At 37.2% G+C, this 20485-nt stretch overlaps 1 protein-coding gene and 1 pseudogene across 3 annotated transcripts; one reads left to right on the forward strand and one right to left on the reverse strand.

The window, feature by feature from the left end:
* The first annotated feature begins 232 nt into the window (after positions 1-232).
* On the forward strand, positions 233-9484 carry LOC148853118 (two-component response regulator-like APRR1). 2 transcript variants are annotated; one of them, XM_088942355.1, is made up of 8 exons: positions 233-805; positions 1111-1512; positions 2319-2480; positions 2636-2769; positions 3488-3655; positions 6193-6280; positions 6878-8181; positions 8998-9484. In XM_088942355.1, exons 2-7 carry the CDS (start codon positions 1347-1349, stop codon positions 7795-7797), a joined length of 1638 nt encoding a protein of 545 aa, XP_088798481.1. In that variant the 5' UTR covers positions 233-805; positions 1111-1346; the 3' UTR covers positions 7798-8181; positions 8998-9484. The 2 variants fall into 2 exon arrangements, with proteins under 2 accessions (XP_088798481.1, XP_088798480.1); XM_088942354.1 differs by having other exon boundaries at positions 365-805; positions 1108-1512.
* Positions 9485-10408: 924 nt separating this feature from the next.
* LOC148853119 (uncharacterized) lies at positions 10409-19517 on the reverse strand (annotated as a pseudogene). The gene is made up of 2 exons (XR_016099447.1): positions 19481-19517; positions 10409-11213 (listed from the first exon to the last, which is right to left on the reverse strand). The product of XR_016099447.1 is annotated as an uncharacterized LOC148853119 (transcript).
* Between the last annotated feature and the right edge of the window lie 968 nt (positions 19518-20485).

Below are 20485 nucleotides of genomic sequence, written 5' to 3' on the forward strand. Positions count from 1 at the left end.
GCCGGCCCGTGACCAGCAGACCAGGTCTAGCCTTCGGTCCACCTCCAGGCGATTAATTCTGCCACGTATGATATGAATCCCTTTTGGCCTTTTCTAATATCCCTCTCTCTCCTTTCAGGCTTACCTGTTCCTAGTTCCCACTTGCCCCACCACCACCACCACTACCACAAATTGGGATCTCCTTCCAGCGTGTGTGTTATGCCTATCTATCACTCACTACGACCCGACAGTCGACACTGCACTGATTTTGGGATTTTCAAATGTTTGACGTGGCCTCATCTCTATCGCTACTCACTCGGCTGAAGCTGACCAACATTCTGTTACGTTCGCGTCTATACAAAGTAGAACAAAACTTCTGTGTTTTCTCTTCTCTTCCTTTCCCGGTCGCCTCTGCCTCTGCCTCTGCAGTCTGCACACTTCACCACCGTCGCCACCACTTCTCCCTGCTTCCCAACCCCTGAAACCGTCGCTCCTGCTAACACCCAGCAGCTCAAACACACAATTCCAGCAACCGGCGAAGTCGGCCCAGGCTTTCATAAAATAAACATACTACTAATTTAATTAAATAAATACTAATGTTAATATAACATATTATAATTCCAACAAACAGACGTAAAGTTAAGATTAAGACTAGATATTAGAATTTTCAAATCTTTCTTTCTTGCCCGTCGTCCTTACATTCTGCTTCGACCGCCGACGACTGCACTTTCCCATCCGACAATGACTTGCCTGCCTGTCTTGCTGATGATGAAGAAGCTAACGTCAGCCTCCCTTCCACTCCTTGGATGCTTCATTTTCACCAGAGGTTTGGCCTCCTGCCCTTAACCTTCTCAAGTCTGATTTCATTGCTATTTATTATCTTTGTGTTTTTTTTTTTTTTCGTTTTTCGTTTTTCGCTAAACAATTGTTTTAGAAGCTAAAATGTTTAGTCAATTCAGAACAAGAAAAAAAGGAAAAAAGTTTGTCTTTTTTTTTTTTTTGTAGAAATTTTTTAGTCAATTCTGCAAAAATTAGGCTTTTCATTTTGAGGGACTCACACTTGATTGAAAAGCCAAATCTCCCTCTTCAACCTGCTGCTAATGGAGACCTTGTCGGCGATTGACACAGTAGAGGATGAAGAAACCCTAGCCTCTTCAGATTAACGGAGTAGGGAGACAGTTCTCTGGATGAAATGATTTAATGAGGTCCTTCTTCATCTGGCTCTAGTCTGATTGGCGGAGACCGGTGGTAATGCCATTTGGAGGACTGCTATAATTTTGGAGATACGGATGCCCCTTAGATGATGATGGTGATAAATTGGTAATGAGAGCATTTGGTTACCGTAGCCTCCATCGAATTACGTTGCCATGGAGTGCAAGGAGGGGGTTAATATTCTGAGAAAAGATGGTGATGGTAATTATAATAATCAGAACCCCTTTCTCGACCGCAGCAAAGTAAGGATTCTTTTGTGTGACAATGACGCTACGAGCTCTGAAGAAGTTTTCACACTTCTATGCAAGTGTTCCTACCAAGGTATATCCATCCTTTGTACGCTGGAGTTTCTTCATATCAGCTTGAACTTTGTACTAAAATTACCTTTTTTTCTTTTACTTTTTATTTCTTTTCCTTTCTGTTTGAATGGAACGAGTTTGTGTCTATGTATTGGAGAATTTCCTATTTTATGACCATTTTAGGAATTTGCATATAATAGGTTTAGAATACGGTGGCAATATTATTTTGGTAAAGATGGTTTTGATCACAATATATGTCTATTGTCATGAGTTATCTACTAAATTAAGTGATTATTGAAGCTTGAAAATATCCAACCCAAAGGATGGACGAAAATTGTAAGAGATTACCTCATTGAAGTGGTTTTATCTCTTTCGATTGGAGTAAACAACTGTGCTGAGAAAAAAAAAATCAGAAAACAACTGGAATCCCTATATTTAAGGAACAGTTTTCTTTTCTTGGCTTTTCCTGATTCCCTATTGCTAATTCGGTGCTTTATACAAGTAAACCCTTAAACTCTGGTGAGAAGCTTGTGCAGCCTCAGGGAAAATTATAATGGATGGAAGCTAGACTTGCACAGTATGCCAGAACTAGACCTATTCATAGGCTGAACTTGGGTTGACTTTTGCCAAAATATGAATGGGCCTGGCCTGAAGCCAGAGCCTGAGCTCAAGGTAGTGTAAAATGTTCATGGCCGAGCCTGAAGCCCAGCCTGTGAAGAGGTCTAGCCAGATCCCAATGTTGTTAGCATCTCTTGCTTAATATACTTGAACCTGCATGTGGAGGTGATTGAACATTTGTGTACTGACTGGCTATCCATTACCTTACAGTAACTTCAGTGAGGTCACCGAGGCAGGTCATTGATGCACTGAATGCAGAGGGGCCTGATATAGATATCATTCTTTCTGAAGTTGATTTTCCAATAGCCAAAGGCTTGAAGATGTTGAGGTACATTATGCGGGACAACAAGTTACAGCGTATTCCCATCATCAGTAAGCTTGCCTTGTTGTGTCAGTTCCCATATATATATATATATATATATATATATATATTTTATCACCAAGTGTCAATTCCCACATTTTCCACTTCAATTTTACCATCTTTGGTGTTTTCTGTTTTTTTTTTTTTTTTTTTTTTTCCTGCTCAGTGATGTCTACCCAAGATGAGGTTTCAATTGTTGTCAAGTGCTTAAGGCTTGGAGCAGCTGACTATCTTGTGAAACCATTACGTACTAATGAACTACTAAACTTGTGGACTCACATGTGGAGAAGAAGGCACATGGTTTGAACACTGTACCCGAGTCATATATGCCATTATTGGTTCTTAGCAAGGTTCAAAGTATTGACACGTATCGGCCTGTATTGGCCGATACATATCATTTCGGGGGCTCCCTGATACGCCCCTACAGGGGGTGTATTGGAGTTCTGACCAGTTCAGGGGGGCGGAGAGCCTTAAACCGGCCCCCCTGAACCGGTTTTGAAAAAAAAAAAAAAAAAAGTATAAAGCAAAGTACCAATATGGCCCGATGCACCCCTACCGGCGTATCGGGTGTGTCGATATTTTGAACCTTAGTTCTTAGCCATTGTTAAATTTGCTAGTTATATGTTGTTTAAAAATGGATTCAATGTTCTTTCCTGTCAACAGCATGCTTGTATATATTGAGCGCATGCAGAGATCTGGGCCACCTTTCATTGTTAAGAGATCTTCTGTGCTAAATATTAGTACTGCAATAGATTGTAACATTCTGTTTACCATTTTGTCAATTGATTGAAGGACATGATTTATTGTATTCCTTGAGTCATCCATTATGAGGAACTGCAAGAAAAAGAAAACAATATGTGAACTAATAATTACAGGGTCTATTAGCTGAAAATGCCACCTCACTGAATGTGTTCCATGTGTAGACTAGTGACCTTCCTCAGAGTCTAATTGATAGTTATTTCATATTTATGCAAAGAAATATCAAGAAATTAATTGCCATACCCATTTGGGTTTGCAGCTTGGTCTGGCAGAGAAGAACATTCTGAACTATGATTTTGATTTAGTAGGATCGGACCCAAGTGATGTAAATACAAATAGCACAACTCTATTCTCAGATGACACTGATGACAAGTCAAAGAGGACTCCCCTTCCTGAGATGAGTGTGTCAAATCAGCTGGAAGATGATGTAAGTACTATTCCAAGCTAGCAATTTATGTAACTCCATTTTACCACTGAATTGCAATTCTGTTAGACTTTTCCAGCTACAGTTTTCCCATGCATCCTGATCATAGCAGCTGTTTCTTTAGATTGTCTTGGAGTAAGGGGAAAAAATTATGGGCATGTCTCATTGTTAAAATGTCCCCATGCAGCAGTCTCATTAGAAGCCTTTTTTGGTGCCATGTGAATTCCAGTCCATCAATCATTAAATCATGATTGTTAAGCATGTTCACCATGTTTCAGAAATCCTTGATCGTTATAATGGATCTAAGGCTATATGTAGGAAAGCATGGACCATTATATTATGACAACTTTGTGTAGTACTGCCAATGGGCTAGGTAGATCCAAGAGAACCCAACTGTACTAACCTAATTATTAAAGGTCTGGGTCTGCATTATTTGTCCTGATTATAATTGGTTCTGTGATTAGTTTTGGTTGTTCTGTACCAATTAAGATCCAAACTGATCATTTGGGTTCGGCTAATGAATCCTTTTTAACCATTCCATTCTTTTTAATGCCATGCCCATTGTTAAGCTATGAGCTCTTAAATAATTTCTTACTACTTTGAACCATGTCTGTTTTAGTCTGCCCCTGGCCCCCTTAGCCCCATCAACTTGTAAATAATTGCTTTTCCTTATGGGTCCTGTAGGTAGTCTTCTATGCCTGTGACCAGGCCATCTAAGTCTACTTTCTCTCATTTTATCACCTATTGAAGATACTCCTAGGTTCCTATGTATGACTTCATTTCTGACTTTATCCTTACTAGTTTTTCCACTCATCCATCTCAGCATGTGCATTTCAACACTCATTTTTTGGACATTTTGCTTCTTGACTGCCCAACACTCTGCTCCATAAAGCATTTTTGGCCTTATAACTGTTTTATAGAATTTCCACTTTAATCCAAGTGGTATTTTCCTATACGTAAGGCTCTAGATGCACCCTTCCATTTTGTCCATCTTGTTTTAATTCTAATGGGTTGACATCCTCAATCTCTTGTTATGAATTATTGAACTAAGGTACCGGAAAAGGTCATGCTGAGTTATCTCTTGTTCTCCAATTCTAGTGTCCCTGATTTTCACTCCTATTATTATTAAACTTGCAATGCATATATTTTGTTTTGCTCCTTATTTTAAAACCTATTGTTTCCAAGGTATTCATCCTTAAACCTAATTTTTCATTTCATCCTTCATTAGTTTCATTAATTAAAACAACATCATCAACAAACAACAAGCACTGTTGGACCTCATATTGATTATGTTTAGTCAATTATTATATGATCAGATTCATCAAATTATTCTATGATCAATGCAAATGAATAACAACTAAGTGCTGAACCTTGATGAAGACCCATTGTAAGTGTAAAATCCGATGTCTCTCCGCAAGTGTTCTATTGTTAGTTATTGCACCCTCATAAATATCCTTAATTAACTCCACATACCTATTTGGCATTCCTTTCTTTTCCAAGACCCACTATATTATCCCTTTAAGGAGTTTCATATGCTTTCTTTAGATTAATGAACACCATTTACTGATCTCTCTTCTCTTCTAAACTTTTCAATCAATCATTCAAAAAGAATATAGCTTCCATGGTTGATCTCCTTGGCATAAACCCAAATTGGTTCTTTGATATACTTGTTTCATGTCATAACCTTTGTTCAATTATTCTCTACCAAAGTTTCATAGTATGTGTCTCATGAGTTTAATCCTTGATAATTATTACAGATTTGTATATTGCCTTTGTTTTTAAATATAGGCACCATAGTTTTTTTTTTTTTTACATTCATTAGGCATCTTCTTTTCTTTTATTATCTTATTAAATAGTTTACCCATAACAAACCTACTTCTAATTTTATGAAGGTACATGTTATTTTTAAAATTAGAGCTACTAATCTCTCCCCCACTAGCACCCTCTACCAAATGTGTCAGTTTAACATATTTGTAAGTTTATTGCCAAATTGCAGGTTAAAAATAGAGCTGTTGATTATAATTGGGTCTTGTAGGGCCAGACCTGATAGTTGTGATTGATAATTGAGTCAATTCTGAGTTTCTTATTACAGACCCTATAGGGTCTGGTTTGGAAGTGGTCCTACACATTTTGATATTTGGTTTTGTACTAGATCTACCATGACCTGGGCCAGACCCATACAAATTGACAGAACTAACTCCAGGGCTAGCATATGGTCCCTAGAAAAGAAGATCCTTCATGGTCTCTACCCAAAACATGAATGTGATGTGGATTTGTCTCAATATATTATCTTCTTAACTCAGTTGGGTTATGAAGTTCATGGAATCTTGCAGAGAGCAGGATCTATTCAGAAGTTTGAACTTGCTATGGTATCTTTATTGGTCAAATACTTCTTGTCAATTACTGGTGCTGTTTTGCACTTTTCAGGGTCTTCACCTTTATGTATGCTGAACCATGACAGTCTTAGTTTTTCTTAATTTCATGTCCAACCGATGATGCTTAAACTGTATCTTTTTTGTGCATCTTTGTGTTTTCTTCAGTTCAATGTCACTGCCTCTGCAGAGCCTCCACCAAATATCTTGTCTGGTAGTCATCCTGATGTGCTAGATATAACTGACAGGCAAACAGGTTTCTACTGGTCTCTCTGAACCATATACTATTCAATTGAGTTTTTTAAACTTTCTTGTTTCTAGGACTTTCAATAGCTTGTATTCTCTGTCTGGTTTTTTATACTTAAAGTTCAGAAATTTGGGGTAATGATAGGAACCATTGCTTGGTTCAATGGTAAAATCTTGGGCTGACAAACGTGAGAATGTGGTTTCAAGTCTTAGAGCATATCCAGTTCTCCCCTCCTAAGGCCCTAGATAGCCGGGACCAACATTTGGGAAAACGATAAAATGATAACCTTTAAGTTTGGTTGATAGCAATGCAAACTATTTTATTTTGATTTACTTAATGAAACTTCTGGTATTTCATGAGGTGTTGGCCCTTGTAATTTCATGAACTGATTATTCTTAATCTTTACTTCGCAACATATAGCTTTTCATTTCTTTCCTTTTTCTTTGCATTTCCTGCAACTTTTGCTGTTAAATCTGAGCTAAATTATCATCTTGCAAGAATTTTTGTGGTAAAAAGACTCCGAAGAATAAAGTCCTTGGTTCCATACTTCCAGTCATCTTTCATCCTTTCTCTCAAGAAAACTAAGTATAAGAAGTAATGTTTCAGGGAAAATTTCATCATTTCCAAAGAAAAGTGAACTGAAGGTAGGTGAGTCTTCAGCCTTCTTTACCTATGTCAAGTCAAACTTGGCCACAAACAACTCCCACAAGGCTGGTGCTGTAGATGATAATCCTGCTCAATTGGTATACTCAAGAGGAGAAAAACTTCCTCTCTGGTGTAAACAAGTAGGTGATGATGCTCTGAGACATGAAAATAGAGGAGGATGGGAAAGCTGCTCTGGGAGATATGGTTGTCAAAGCAGTGATAATGGCCCTGATTGCACTTCTGCTCAGAGATCTTGTACTCCTGTAGCACTGGAGTTCCCACAAGAAAGGAATTTAAAGGATGAGCAATGCTCTAAAGTATTTTTCCATCCAGGCAATGAAACTCAAATTGAGGTTTCTGGTGTGCCAGCCCCATTTTATATGTCAGGAATGATGAATCAAGTCATGGTGCCATCTGGGCAATTATACCAACAGAATCTTCAAGATTTGCCAAAGCATGCTACTACTCCTATGCTGCACCAGTATAGTCATCTTCCACAATGTCCTTCTCGTTTACCTGTTATGGCATCCTTCCCCTACTACTATCCACTCAGTGTATGCCTCCAACAAGGTCAAACACCCACAAATCACATGTGGCAGTTGATGGGAAGTTCATCATCAAGTGAAGTGAAAACAAGTCGAGTTGAAAGAAGGGAGGCAGCATTAATGAAGTTTAGGCAGAAGAGGAAAGACAGGTGTTTTGATAAGAAGATTAGGTACGCCAACCGAAAGCGACTTGCTGAAAGGAGGCCTCGTGTGCGGGGACAGTTTGTGAGCCAGGTCAATGGTGTAGATGTGGATCCCAGTGTCCAGCCTGCCATTATTGATGATTATGATGAAGATGAAGATGAGGATGAAGAGGATGAGGAGGCATGCATCTAGGGATTCTATTTTTTGATCAGCAACAAGGATTAATTCATTCAGTAATTAGAAAGAAGATAAGTACAACAAGAGGTTGTGAATACAATCGCAACCATGCATCTAGGGATTCTTCTCCCGAGGATGCCGCTTCAGGATCTAAATGTTGAGGCTTTAGTTAATGTTATGCAGCTCTTGTCATTTCTTCAGAGTTGCCTTTTGTTGTTGTTGTTGTTGTTGTTCCAAAGCTTTCACGGTCGATGCACAATAGGTTGTTTCTGGTAGTCCCTTGCAGTGTATACTAGATTGAAGCATGGTCGATGCACAAGAGATGCACAATGGCATCTCTGAGAGGGAGGAAAAGAGACTTAAGTGAAATCTAGATTGAGGCATGGAAATACCTATCAGGTATGTAAATTAGTTTCTTGTAGATGGAATTCATATTGGAGTACAGCCATGCTTCATGTTTCCAAATGCATTTTTTTCTGTCAATCATTTCAGGTTTTATTTATATTGAATTTTGTTACTTCATTGTTTAACTTCAGGATCCGATGGCATGCTATCCTTGTTTTTCTTTTTACATCCGAGCTAGTCCTTGATTTTTTTTTTTGTTATGACATAGTACCATTTATCCTTCTTGTTATGCCATAGGTTTGTATCCAATTCACCATCCCAGGACCCTGGATAGCGGGGACCAACATTGCAAAATAGCACGTGTCCCTATATTTATTTGAATCATATGAAACAGTTGGGCTCCATTTGGGAAGAGTGCAGATACAATTATGTTCCCTGCAAGTACAAATATGCATGGTTCATGAAAATGCAAAGCTGGTTTAATTGTGCATTGATAAATTTTGTATTCTTACTGTAATGGTTTTGGTTGTGATGGGTATGAACACAAATCCCAAGACTGAAATCCACACTTTTTACATTGACCAACTTTGAGTGCAAAATTTGCATTCATATTTTGGAGCAAACTTTGATCTCGTTTCCAATGAAAATATGTCTTGGCATTCGTGATTGGTGCCATTTTCAGTATACAAATGTACTCTTACCAAATGTCTGCAAAACTGAACCGGAGTGCATATATGTATTGACCTGCTTTTGCACTCTTTCCAAATGAATTGATGCTTTAAGAGGCAAACTTGGTGCATTTTGCTCCTCTTGCTGATGATGAGGGTTCTTTCATGATTAGACTTTTGACAAGAGTTTTTGTTTGTGCAGCCATTTATCTTCATTGGGGTGTCTGAAGAGGCAGGAACCTCACATGGGAGTTTTGAGCATTGGACGTTCTTCACTAACCTAAGCGTACAGGTGGGAAGTCATGCATGGACAAATAGACTCCGGTTGAGAAGAAAAATGCAGGTTTTTCTTTGTTGTCATCAATCGTTTTGTTGCGTCAGACCAAATAGTTTCACCGCCATCTGTTCTGATTTTCTCATTTATAGCCTTTTCCTTTCTACCCTTTTGGCCTTCTCAAACCTTTATCATTGAAGACAAACGTCACCCTCCACATGTGTAAGTGGGGTGGGTGTTTTTTTTTTTTCTTCTCCCCCTTTCTTCCTTTCATTTTTTCTCTTTAAACTTTCCCAACAATGAAGTGGATGTAAAGGGTGCACGCCTATAGTACAAGAGCTTGTATTCGTTAACGGTGGCATCTGTGCAAGGTGGTATTTGCATTAATCCTATTTCTGTTTCTCATAGTGTAAAATTTAACTATGTTTTGTCTGTGATAGAAAATATTTTAGTTATTTTTCCAAAATTCTCATGCATTTTTCACTTATTGTATATATGCTTTACTTAATATGTATAATGTTAAATTATATTTTTGTATATTAAAATTTAGGTTTTTATTATTTTGACACTGCGCCTTTTCCAATATAGTCAAAATAGATATATTTGTGCATTTTCTTATCTCTGGCTTCTCTGCTATAATTTTCCTCTTCAATTTGATCAGAAATTCAGCCCAAAATTCGATGATATGAATCATATGATATTGAATTGGCCTACTGAACAATCAAAATTATCTGTTGGATCTTTGCATACTTTTGATTAAGGGTCTTAATTTCAATGATGTCAGATTCGGTACAAGTAAAAAACCATTATGATCACTGGTTGCGAGTCAAACTGTCCATCCACTTACAATTTGACATATACTTAAGGTGCAGTTTAATGGTTTAGTGGTTTGTGTCTTGATTTGCAAAGAAAGTCTTGGTCTCAAACCCTTGCAATAACCTTTTTTCTTTGGAATTAGTTATCAAATATCGATTCAAGCGATTCTTTAAAACTATAGTGGAATGGTTCGGAAATAATCGTTTGCTTTTTAAAAATCACCTTGGTCAAATGCGGTTCGAATGGTTTTCTTAAAAATAATAAGAAAAAGCTTGCTTTCTAAAATTCAGAATTAATACTTGTAGCTGTTTTAGATGCTTCAATCATCTATTCGCGTGAACCCGCCAATAAAAATGGGATATGTTGGCATTTTTGAATATGTGGTAACATTAAACGGGCGTTCAGTTTTTAGCTGAACAAACCCGGTTGAACCACCCACCCACAAAAGGATGAAAAGATTATGCGTTGTTGACTGTCGTTTTTCTTCACAAAATATATATATATATATATATATAGATAGATAGATAATTCAAATATATCTATCATTAATCGTTTAATTAATTTACAGATAAAAAGTTGAAAATAAAGTATCCAATCTTATGACCTTTTGAAACTTCTTAAAAGCCACCACCGAACGAACAGGGAGAAAGGGTAAGGTGGTGGCTTCTGTACGCTGCCTTCCATTTCTGGCAAGAAGTCCATCTGGTCACTGTATTCCTGAGAGTCGTCGGTTTGGTATGAATTCATGGCTGTTGCAGTTGTAGAGCCAGAAGCAGATGGTGAGGAGGCGTCGGTGAGAGTGAAGGGTGGTGGTGTAATTAGAGGCGTCTGAGCTAGAACTGGTCCTCCTCTCAGCCATGGCCAAGTGTTCGACATTGTCCAAGTACAGTAACCCACGCCCTGTAATGGAACTGGTGTAGCAGCTTTGCCTTCTTCGACTACTTCCTCCATCTTCGCCATCTTCATCATTTTTGTCTTCATCGGTGCAAAAGATGAGGATGGTGCGGAGGAGATGAGACGCTTCTTCTTCACTTCAACCAGTTTGGCTGTATCTTTTTCCTGCCTTATTTGACCAATAAGATCCAGGTCCTTCACCACTTTGAAAAGGAAAGCCAGAAACTGCTGCGGTCTCCTCTCTGTCACCTGCAAAAGTCTGTTCATCCCTTAGAGCTCTTCTTCTATGGCCTTCTGCTCCTGCTTCAACCGTGCGATCTCCATCATCAGTATATCCTCCTCCTCCTTGTGTTCTTGCTTCGGGCGATTCACCAAGTACTAACTCCAAGTATTCTTCCTCGGCACTATATTTGTCAGCCACCACCAGTGGATTCCTCATTCACGGATGCCGGTGTGTAGTGAGTGACCGGTGGGATGATTATCTGGGTTAGGGATCGGAGGAGAGGAGGAAATGGGAGGGAGTGTGAATACCTTGACAGAAACCTTTTTTATATTTTTGTCGTTTTATGGGTGGTTCAACCGGGTTTATTTAGCTAAGGGCTGAACACCCGTTAACGTTTCGTCATATTCGAAATGCCTACGTATCCATTTTTATTGGCAGGCTTGTCGTGAGCCCATGGGTTCAGATGCAAACTCTATGGCTGTTTTTGGATAAATTATTTATCTGGGTAAATGCAATTATCTAGGTAAGTTTTTTATATCAATACTTATTCAAGTAAATGCATTTATCTATGTTATTTTATTTCTCAAGTAAAAAGGAAATAATCATTTTAACAATAAAAATTCATTATTAAAAGTGACATTTTTATCTCATTAAGTGTTGGAAATTTTTCCCCAAGTAGGAAATTTATTTACCCACTTAGGAGAGATATCTAAGAAAATAAACTTTTTTCTGATCCCACATTAATCTGAAAAAAAGAACATGAAATTTTTAGTCAATAAAAACCAAAGTCTCATTAACCAGATTTCCCCCTCTCAAAGTCCAAAAATCAAATGCCCCTATAAATTTTATTTTTTAAAATTTATAGTCCATGTATAAACTAGTTTTGAGTGTAACATCTATAGACTCATTATCAAAATTAAGAACCTCATAATGCACGGTGCCATACTATAAAACTTGTGTTTGTAGTTTGTACCATGAAAACTTTCTACAATTGTTTCTTTTATTATTTTGTCTTCATTAAATCAGAAAAATTTCAGCTAAAAATTCTGTTCAAGTTCAACATGAATACAGGCGCAGGATATTTTGGTCACTGTGTCTTGTATTCATGGTAGAAATCATAGCCGAGGTAAAAGCTGAGAATTCTACCATTGAGTTAACAAACCCAAAAATTATCGTGTGATAGAATGATTTATAATAAAAAAAGGAGATCAGATCAGATGGTCCCATGGAAACATTAAACTAACAACAGATCAAAAATAATATTCTATGAAGTATTACTAATAAAAAAAATTCTATAAATGAAATATAAGAAATTCCTATACAACTCTATATGCAAAAGTTGATGAACTGTCATTTTTGCGTCAATTTTTCATTTTATAACAAATCCAATAAACCTATCTAATCCATATATGTATCTATATTGTCTGCTTATCAATGTTTTCAAACCATCGTTGATTTGGACGGTCGAACCGTTTGGACCAAAAACCATTCAGACGGACGGTTCCATTTTTACCCCAAACCTGGTCTCTGGTAAAAAATTGTTGAATTAGTCAACGAATTGTTGACCTAGACGATTTGACCATTGAACTGTTTGACCCAAAGAACGGTTTGTGGTTTATTAACTTGTCACAACAAAATGAAAAGGGAAGAAGATCTCTTAGATCTGAGATCTATTGAGAGAGATGTGTGAGACAATGAGAGAGGTCTCACATTTAGAGATCTGAAAGAGAAGTTTAGACTAGATGAGACTAAGAAATCTCAAATCTACTCCAGTTTTTCACCATCCCCGCCGTTGTTGCCGTCGTCATCACCACTTCAGCCTTCAAGCCCTCCTCCTCCTCTTCCTTCTTCTTTTTCTTCTTCTTCCTCTCCTTCTTCTTTTTCTTCTTCTAAACTCTTTTAGCCAACTTCTCAAGTACCTCTCATTCCATCTTTATTTTCTCTTATATTTATATGCATTTTACCATAATATTCCAATCTAATGGGTAAGATGACATATCACTGTTAAAATATTTAAACCATCCGAACCGTTTGACCTAGACGATCAAACTGCTGACCCAAAAACCAGTGGCTAGAATAGTTCCGTTTCTGGGTCGGTTTTTAAAACCATGATACTTATACAAAACATACATGTGTATACTATAATTTTATACATTAATATATATATATATATATATATATATATATATATTCTTCTCTCTATTTTTAGGATGGGTTATAAAATCCAAATGAAAGGTAAAAGTGCCAAAAATGAACAAGAAGATCTTCAAACCTAACCAACCTTCCCATGTTGTGTGTGGTTTATCTAGGGTTGGGCTTGGACTTTTGACTTCGGGTTGGATGGGGCCCTGGCGCAAGGTGCTTAGGTTTGGGTTTTGATTGACATTACAGCCGATCGACCTAACCTTTTCAACTTGCAATCCTAATTGTACTCTTAAAAACCCTAATTTACTGCCACTGTGTCTGGACGAAGATTGCAATATATGATTAGTTGTGAACCCTTGCCCATTTATTACTACACCTTATCTAAATTATGTCCTAACATCACATGAAATTATTAATTGGAATTGCATATTGTAAAGGTTCTTATGTTGCCTACCTATATATATATATATATATATATATATATATCGAATTGGAAAGCTTCAAAGAATAGATAGAGATTGGATTGGTAGTGTGTGTTGGTGTATGAAATTATGTATAAATATATTAGAACTTTCCATTGAAATTTTGAAAAATATATAACGATTTATGTTGGACTGGTACTCCAAAAGCTCCATATATAAAAGGTGTATCGTGGAAGAGGGAAGACCTAGCTACTGAAATGGGAAATGGGAATTAGGAATTGGGATTCCAAGTGTAGCAAAAGTTTGGTGGAACAAAGCACAGCACTACGACTAGAGGAGTGGTAGTGTCCTACTGTCCTGTACTGATTGGAATATTAAAAAGATGGAGTTTACAGTTGACGTTGCTGGGGAAAAAAGGACTTATTGGATTGGAAGGTGGCAACTTGGCACTCTAAAGAGCTCTTTATAGTGGAGTGGGTGTACCGTGGAAGAACTAGTACTGGAATAATGGGGTCCCTCCCAACCTTTTCAAGGAAAACAATCAGAAACAGTAGGTATAGCTTACCTTACAGTGTAATTGGAATTAAAAAAAAATAAAGATTTTTCCATTTGAAATTGATAAAGCTCCATAAAGCACCATGGCTGGTCCACTGCGGAAAGCCTACAGAACAGAAATGAGGTCCCGATTCTAGCGAAAGTTCTACTCCAACCTATACTCGTTCAGAAAGTGTATTGGCTTTGTACATATTAATAGACAACACAAGAAGTGGAAAAAAAAGGCTCTTTTATTGGTCAAGTTTACTATAAAACTCCGACTGACGTGACCGACATAAACTGATCAAGTTGCTCCGGAGCTGAAATAAAGTTTTGAAGAATCTTTGGGCCGATCATGGATCATCCCATCCTCTGAGGCCTGAGCTCTTTCTCTTTGTAGACCTGCTCCTCCTGTGTCCTGTGCAAATTGGTTTTCAGTTGGACAGGTACATATACATACATGATGCATGCTGGACCCTGTACACGCTCAGCTCATGAGCACTCATCAGCACGCACCAAAACACATCATTCAGATATTATTTAACATTGGGCATTGGATCTGGTTCATTCCAAATATGCATGGGTTTATTTGCTTAATTAGTTTGCAAGTGGGAGTAGTACTGCTCATCATTTTGGCTGAGATCTAGGCTACGACGAGCCATATATATGCTGTATTGATGTATCTGTCATGAGCTAGCTTGAGCAGAATCTGGTTAATCTTTTAATTTTGAGCTGAGAGAATACTGAGATCGATGAAAATGCTTTAGGGAGCTAGTGAAGGCTAGCTCCAAGGAGCCAAATTGAACTAATCCAGAACCGGCCAGAATAAACTCTTGGCTAGACTATGTTTGGTTTGAAGGAAAAAGTAGGGAAGGGAAATGAAAGGAAAGGCAAGGGAACCTTTACAAACCTTGTATAGGTTTTGATACCTTTTCCTTCCTTTCCCTACCTTTTCCTTCAAACCGAACATAGCCTTATTGGACTGGACCTGCTCCCTGTGCTTTTCCTCCAGCTAGCTGGTTGAGTGGTTGGCTTAAGGGCACCCCAACCATTTTTTTTTTATCCTCAAAGCCAAGAGAGGGGCTTGCATGATGTATATTTTGTGCTCTCTCTCTCTCTCTCTCTCTCTCTCTACAAGAAATGCTAAAATTCTAGCCAAATGATCTATTCTCATTTAAATTCAACCATGGACCATGACAGGCTAATGAGTTGTTGTGAGCACAAATCAACAAAATCTGATCGAGTTATTCCCCCAAGTTATATGACGATATTTCTCCTTCTAGAAACTTTTCTATCTCATCCGGTGCTCTTGCACAGAATCAGAATGAGCAGGTTATTTCACTGCTTTCAGGCTAGCTTACCATTAATTTCATCATAATCTTGGGCTCATTAATTAGGTGAAAATTCAATATTTTATGATCTTTTTATTAAAAAAAGAAAGTAAATAAACTTGTTCCAATAAAATAGAGTTACGTTGAAACTTCAAACAGTGGTCCTAACTATTGAAAACAGTTTAAAGATGATTATCAAGGGACATCATCATCTAATTGGTTACAGATTAGCAAGCATCATGATGAAGATTGTAGAGCACCTTTGGTTTATTTTAGTAAGAAATAGCGTGCATTATCTGCACATAAACAATAGTAAGTTGATGGTGGCCTGTTATGTTTCTCTATGCTTACAGGGTTGTTAATTAAATCAACCAAACCAAACAACATTAATATTGTAAGTCGAATGATTCAATCAGCTATGCCTGTGCCTGTGGTGGCTATGTCTATCTTTTCAAACATCAGAGTACAAGTTCGGGACCATTAATTTTTTTCTTGCAAGTGGACATGTGCGTTCAAAGTAATTGGGGCTTAATCTATAAAAGATCCCAAAAGAGTTTCAAAGTAATTAATTTCCTAAACCATGGGAAATTAGATATATAATTAATATAGAGATAAAGAAGATCTAAAGCGTGCATATGGAGGGCATTATATTGAGCTAATTTTATATTACTTTATATATATATTTTACCACCGCAAGTTTTCATTCAAAATCCTCAATCCTCCAAACAAAAGTCAAACCAATTCAAAACTTATTTTCATTTAATACTCGTTTGCTGTGAGAAAGTGTATTACATATTAACAACTGCCAAAAAATAAGATATATATCTTAGCTTAATGAATAAAAATCTATTGATCATCCCATGCATTTTATTTATTTATTTTTTAAGTTTGAATCATCTTTAGAGAAAAGCTTCAACTTCTTATCTTGGAATTTGTTGAATTCTCTGAGGAGAGATTTGATTAAAATATTCAATTTCTTAAGTACATCTGTAAATGGTCCAAGTGCATAGGAGCATTGATAATTTTGTGTAATGTATAGTCTTGGAAAATGACTCATAGTAATCTATAGTAACCGATTAATATTAAAGGACAAAAGTAGTATTAAATTTTCAAAAAAAAAAAAGGAAATTTGAATAAAAGCTTTGAATTTTGGGGAATGATTTTGGCAAATCCCATTCTTAAAACAGGCGTTAACCTCTAATCACTAATCAAAATGTAAATGTGTAATTAAAAAAGCGAAAATATTCTCAACAATAATGTTTTCTTTTTGTCTTTTTACGAGGGATGTTCCTAATTTTTATCAGAAATAGGATATTACCTAAGTCATTCCTCTTGAATTTTGGGAAAAAAAATATATTTAGTTAAAATATAAGAAGATAACTATTAATTATAGACATGATTCAAGGGAAGAAATGAAATTTATCCTTTTGAAAGCTCACACCCTTTAATCATGGTTATCCATTGTAAAAGTTAAAGGTAAGGGTGGAGTTACGAAATCTGAAGAAGACATGCTATATATAGTTAAATATTTTAAGTAATGGTAATTAACATGATATTTAGTATTTACTACCATATTATATAATATAAATATTCGTTTCTTTCCATGATTTGAAGTAAAATCACCAAACCAGGCAATATATTACCTGCTTGATATTTCACATGTTTGGCTGATTCTTTTTCGTTTTTTACTGATTACTGACCTATTAAAAGTAGCAAATTACCCAATTTGGAGAAGAGAGGTTTATTTATTTCATAGAACCCCAGGGAAAATTTTACTCGGTTGGTGAAGAGAAGTTTACTTATTTCTTTAAAATGGACTAAACATGAGGACCTACAACCGGGGCCCACGAATTAAACAAAAAGTCAAAAACAAAATGTGTGGGGCCTGTGCATTGCATATGGTGTTGGCGTCCACCAATCTGGGTCCCTACATGCGTCCACATGTGGGACCTACAAGTGGGAAGAACCCACATCGGCGGGGCCCCTTTTTCATTTACATTTTCTTGCTGCAAACGAATGAAGGCAAACAATTTTTTAATTTTTTTGGTCTGTTTTCGGTAAGAAAACAAAATAAAACTGAGTAAAATTAAAGCTGATGGATCATAATTCTGCCACTACTAATAAATTTTACTCATTTTGATTTGATCTTGGTAAAAATGAGATTCTACTTCAAATCAAATCAAACCAAACGGAGTCATTTTCTTTTAAATTATTTTTGACTGTTCACCTAAAAAGGGAAAAGAAGGGACCCGCATGGACCTGAAACTGGTTGGTGAGGCACTCAAGTCCGAAGGCAGGACCATCCCCACACAATCGTGAAGATCAAGTAGGTATTAGACTACTGCAGAATCGGCATCTACTTTTAATATGGGTTGGTAAGGAAAAGAAACAGGGAGTAGCAGCGGAGATTTGGAGAGATGCGGGTCAGACTAAGAAGCCTCCGACACTAATTAGAACATACAGCAACTGAATTGGGGCTTCTCAATAGAAAAAAAAAAAAAGAGTAGATTCCGTCAGGTCTGGGATGAAACCAGTGTTGGTCCCGATGGGATGCCACCAACGTAAATTCGTTACCAGATGGTTGGTCTCAGAGAGGCTGAGCAGATCATATCAGGGTTGGAAATTAAAACTGCCATGTCCACTCCTTGTCCATATATATATATATATATATATATATATATATATATATATATATATTCGATACATAATTCATGAGTAATTCCACTGACCCTGAACATCATCAAGTGTGACAAAATGCAAAACGATAACGCATGGACCTTGGTAGATCATATCAAAGAGCAGCCAACCCAACTGGAACTAAGCTGATGAGCTGAGCTGAGGGCAAGTAATCAATTGATTGAAACCATCAGCCATGTAAGAGCAGTATGTCCAGGTGGCAAACATCTCTTCTGGTGGTTGTACTTGTTTCCATGTACGTACACAGATGGCAAAAGAAATTCTCTGGGGGAGATTGTTTTCTTCCCGGCTACACCCGCCCCACCAGCCCTCCTTAATCCCTAGCTTGTTAATCCCTAATGGCATACATGCATGGAGTTGGAGTTGGAGTTGGAGTTGGAGAGCTGAGACCTACCCAAAAGACAACAACAAAGCCCTGTTGACTTTAATTAAAATTGTAGTTTAGTGGTTAAGTGGTTGTAATTATATTGGATGAATGAATTGTTGTTAACACAATCCCCAAGAAACCTAAAAATAAATTACATGGGAATGGATGCATACAATGGGAAGGATACAATTAATGATCTGTTCCAACTTTTGATTTTGTTTTTATTTTTAATTAACCCCCTGCTTGCGCTTGGGATTAATAATTGTTGAAACATATGCATGAGATTTCCATCCCCCAACCATATTGTCAATCCACTACCCAGAATGATTATAATTTTCGGATCTACAGCTAAACTCTGTTGGGGCGACCAAATAAATTAATGAGCTTTCATAGAAAACTTCACCCTAAAGACACCCACTTGTTCCACCATTTGTACAGTTGAGTTGGTGATAGTACGTTGAGGATGCGTCTTTAAAGGATTAATAAAAGATACAAAACCAAAAAGTATGATGGTTTTTGCCCTAATTATAATGCCCAAACCCGGAGCAAGAAATTAACGTTTCTACACCAGAGATTAATTTAATATTTATGAGTACATTTGTATACATCTGAGAATATCCCCGTCTGGTGAAAGCCGTGAGGACATAAATTTGCCTCCCTTGGAAAAATATATTTCCATTTAATATAATCCCCATACAAGAGATAGGAAAATTTCTAGGCATAACTGTAATGCAATATGAAAAAAAAAAAAAAAAAAACTGTGATTAATGTAAGTTCCTTTGCTTCTAACTCTATGGTATCAAGTGAAAGAATCCAAGGAAACTCATGCATGGCATGTTAGAATTACTGATAAACAAAGAAAACACTGAAGGAAGACAAGGGCATGGTGATGTTTCCGATCATCATCATCACATAACCCAAATTCTCTTTCTCTTGTTAATTAAGTAGAACAGCATGACATCTTGATATATAGCATAGGAACCTGGTGCAGTACGTGAAGTAGGAATGCCATTCCCCATGGTGTCTCTGTACTTCAGTTTAATTTTATCTTTTTGCAACTTAACATTACAAGATTATATCCGGAATCTGCTGGATTTTGGGTCAATGCCCGGCAACCCCAACAAAAATCTCAACCAGAAAATAAATGGAGATCATATATAATGGCGAAGAGTCGAAGACCAACCAGCAAGAAAAAGCAACATTCCTCCATTAACATCGTCTTCATGGAAATTAATGCGTGAGTGCTCTCCGATTTCTATTCGGACATTTCCTACAAATTTAACACAATTGGCTTACCCGTATATACGTGGCTCAATGATCATTTAGCATCTTTGCCGCGGACTTTCTTGATCTTACGGCGAAGATCGGCGAGTAAGGCAGGTGGAAACAGTGATATAATCTCGTCGGACAGATCGAGCAGGTAATTTTGCCCAGTTGGAGATGCTTTTCGTTTCGTTGATGATGCGGGTTTCCTTGGTGCAGGTGGGCATTGTTGGATTACTGGGATTCTGTGATCTGTAGATGTTGGGGTTCGGAACCCGTCGTTGCCTTCGTCCCCTGTGGCCGTGAACTCTCCCAGAGAAGGCAGTTTTTGCTTCTCAGAAGAAACTAAACTCTCGCTATCCTCTTCTTTCTCTTGCTTCTGTTGTTGTTGCTGCCCAACTTGTCCCTGTTCTTGTTCTTCTTCTTCCTTTTCTTCTCGTACATGAAATTCACTCTCCTCCGAAGTGGCAATTAGGCTGCTATCTGAGAACTCTAATGTAGATGTTAGAAGAAAGTCGAATTTTATCACCTTCGGATCTTCCTCAACAAGAAATAGCTCTGAATTCGACATATCCAAGAGGGACATATTTTTGAATTCGGAGTACATGAAAGAATGAAAAAAAAAATATATATATATATATATATATATATATATATATATATATATATATATATATATATATATATAACAGAAGAAACGAGCAAACAACAATAATAAGAAGAT

Source organism: Nelumbo lutea, chromosome 5 (genome assembly GCF_056320005.1).
Source record: "Nelumbo lutea isolate HS-2025 chromosome 5, American lotus-T2T, whole genome shotgun sequence".
NCBI classification, from domain to species: Eukaryota; Viridiplantae; Streptophyta; class Magnoliopsida; order Proteales; family Nelumbonaceae; genus Nelumbo; species Nelumbo lutea.

Coding starts and splice junctions, on each gene's coding strand:
- LOC148853118 (XM_088942355.1), top strand. CDS start 1,347: ATGGAGTGCAAGGAGGGGGTTAATATTCTGAGAAAAGATGGTGATGGT. Junction 2,481..2,635: donor ACAGCGTATTCCCATCATCA/GTAAGCTTGCCT, acceptor TTTCCTGCTCAG/TGATGTCTACCCAAGATGAG. Junction 2,770..3,487: donor TGTGGAGAAGAAGGCACATG/GTTTGAACACTG, acceptor TTGGGTTTGCAG/CTTGGTCTGGCAGAGAAGAA.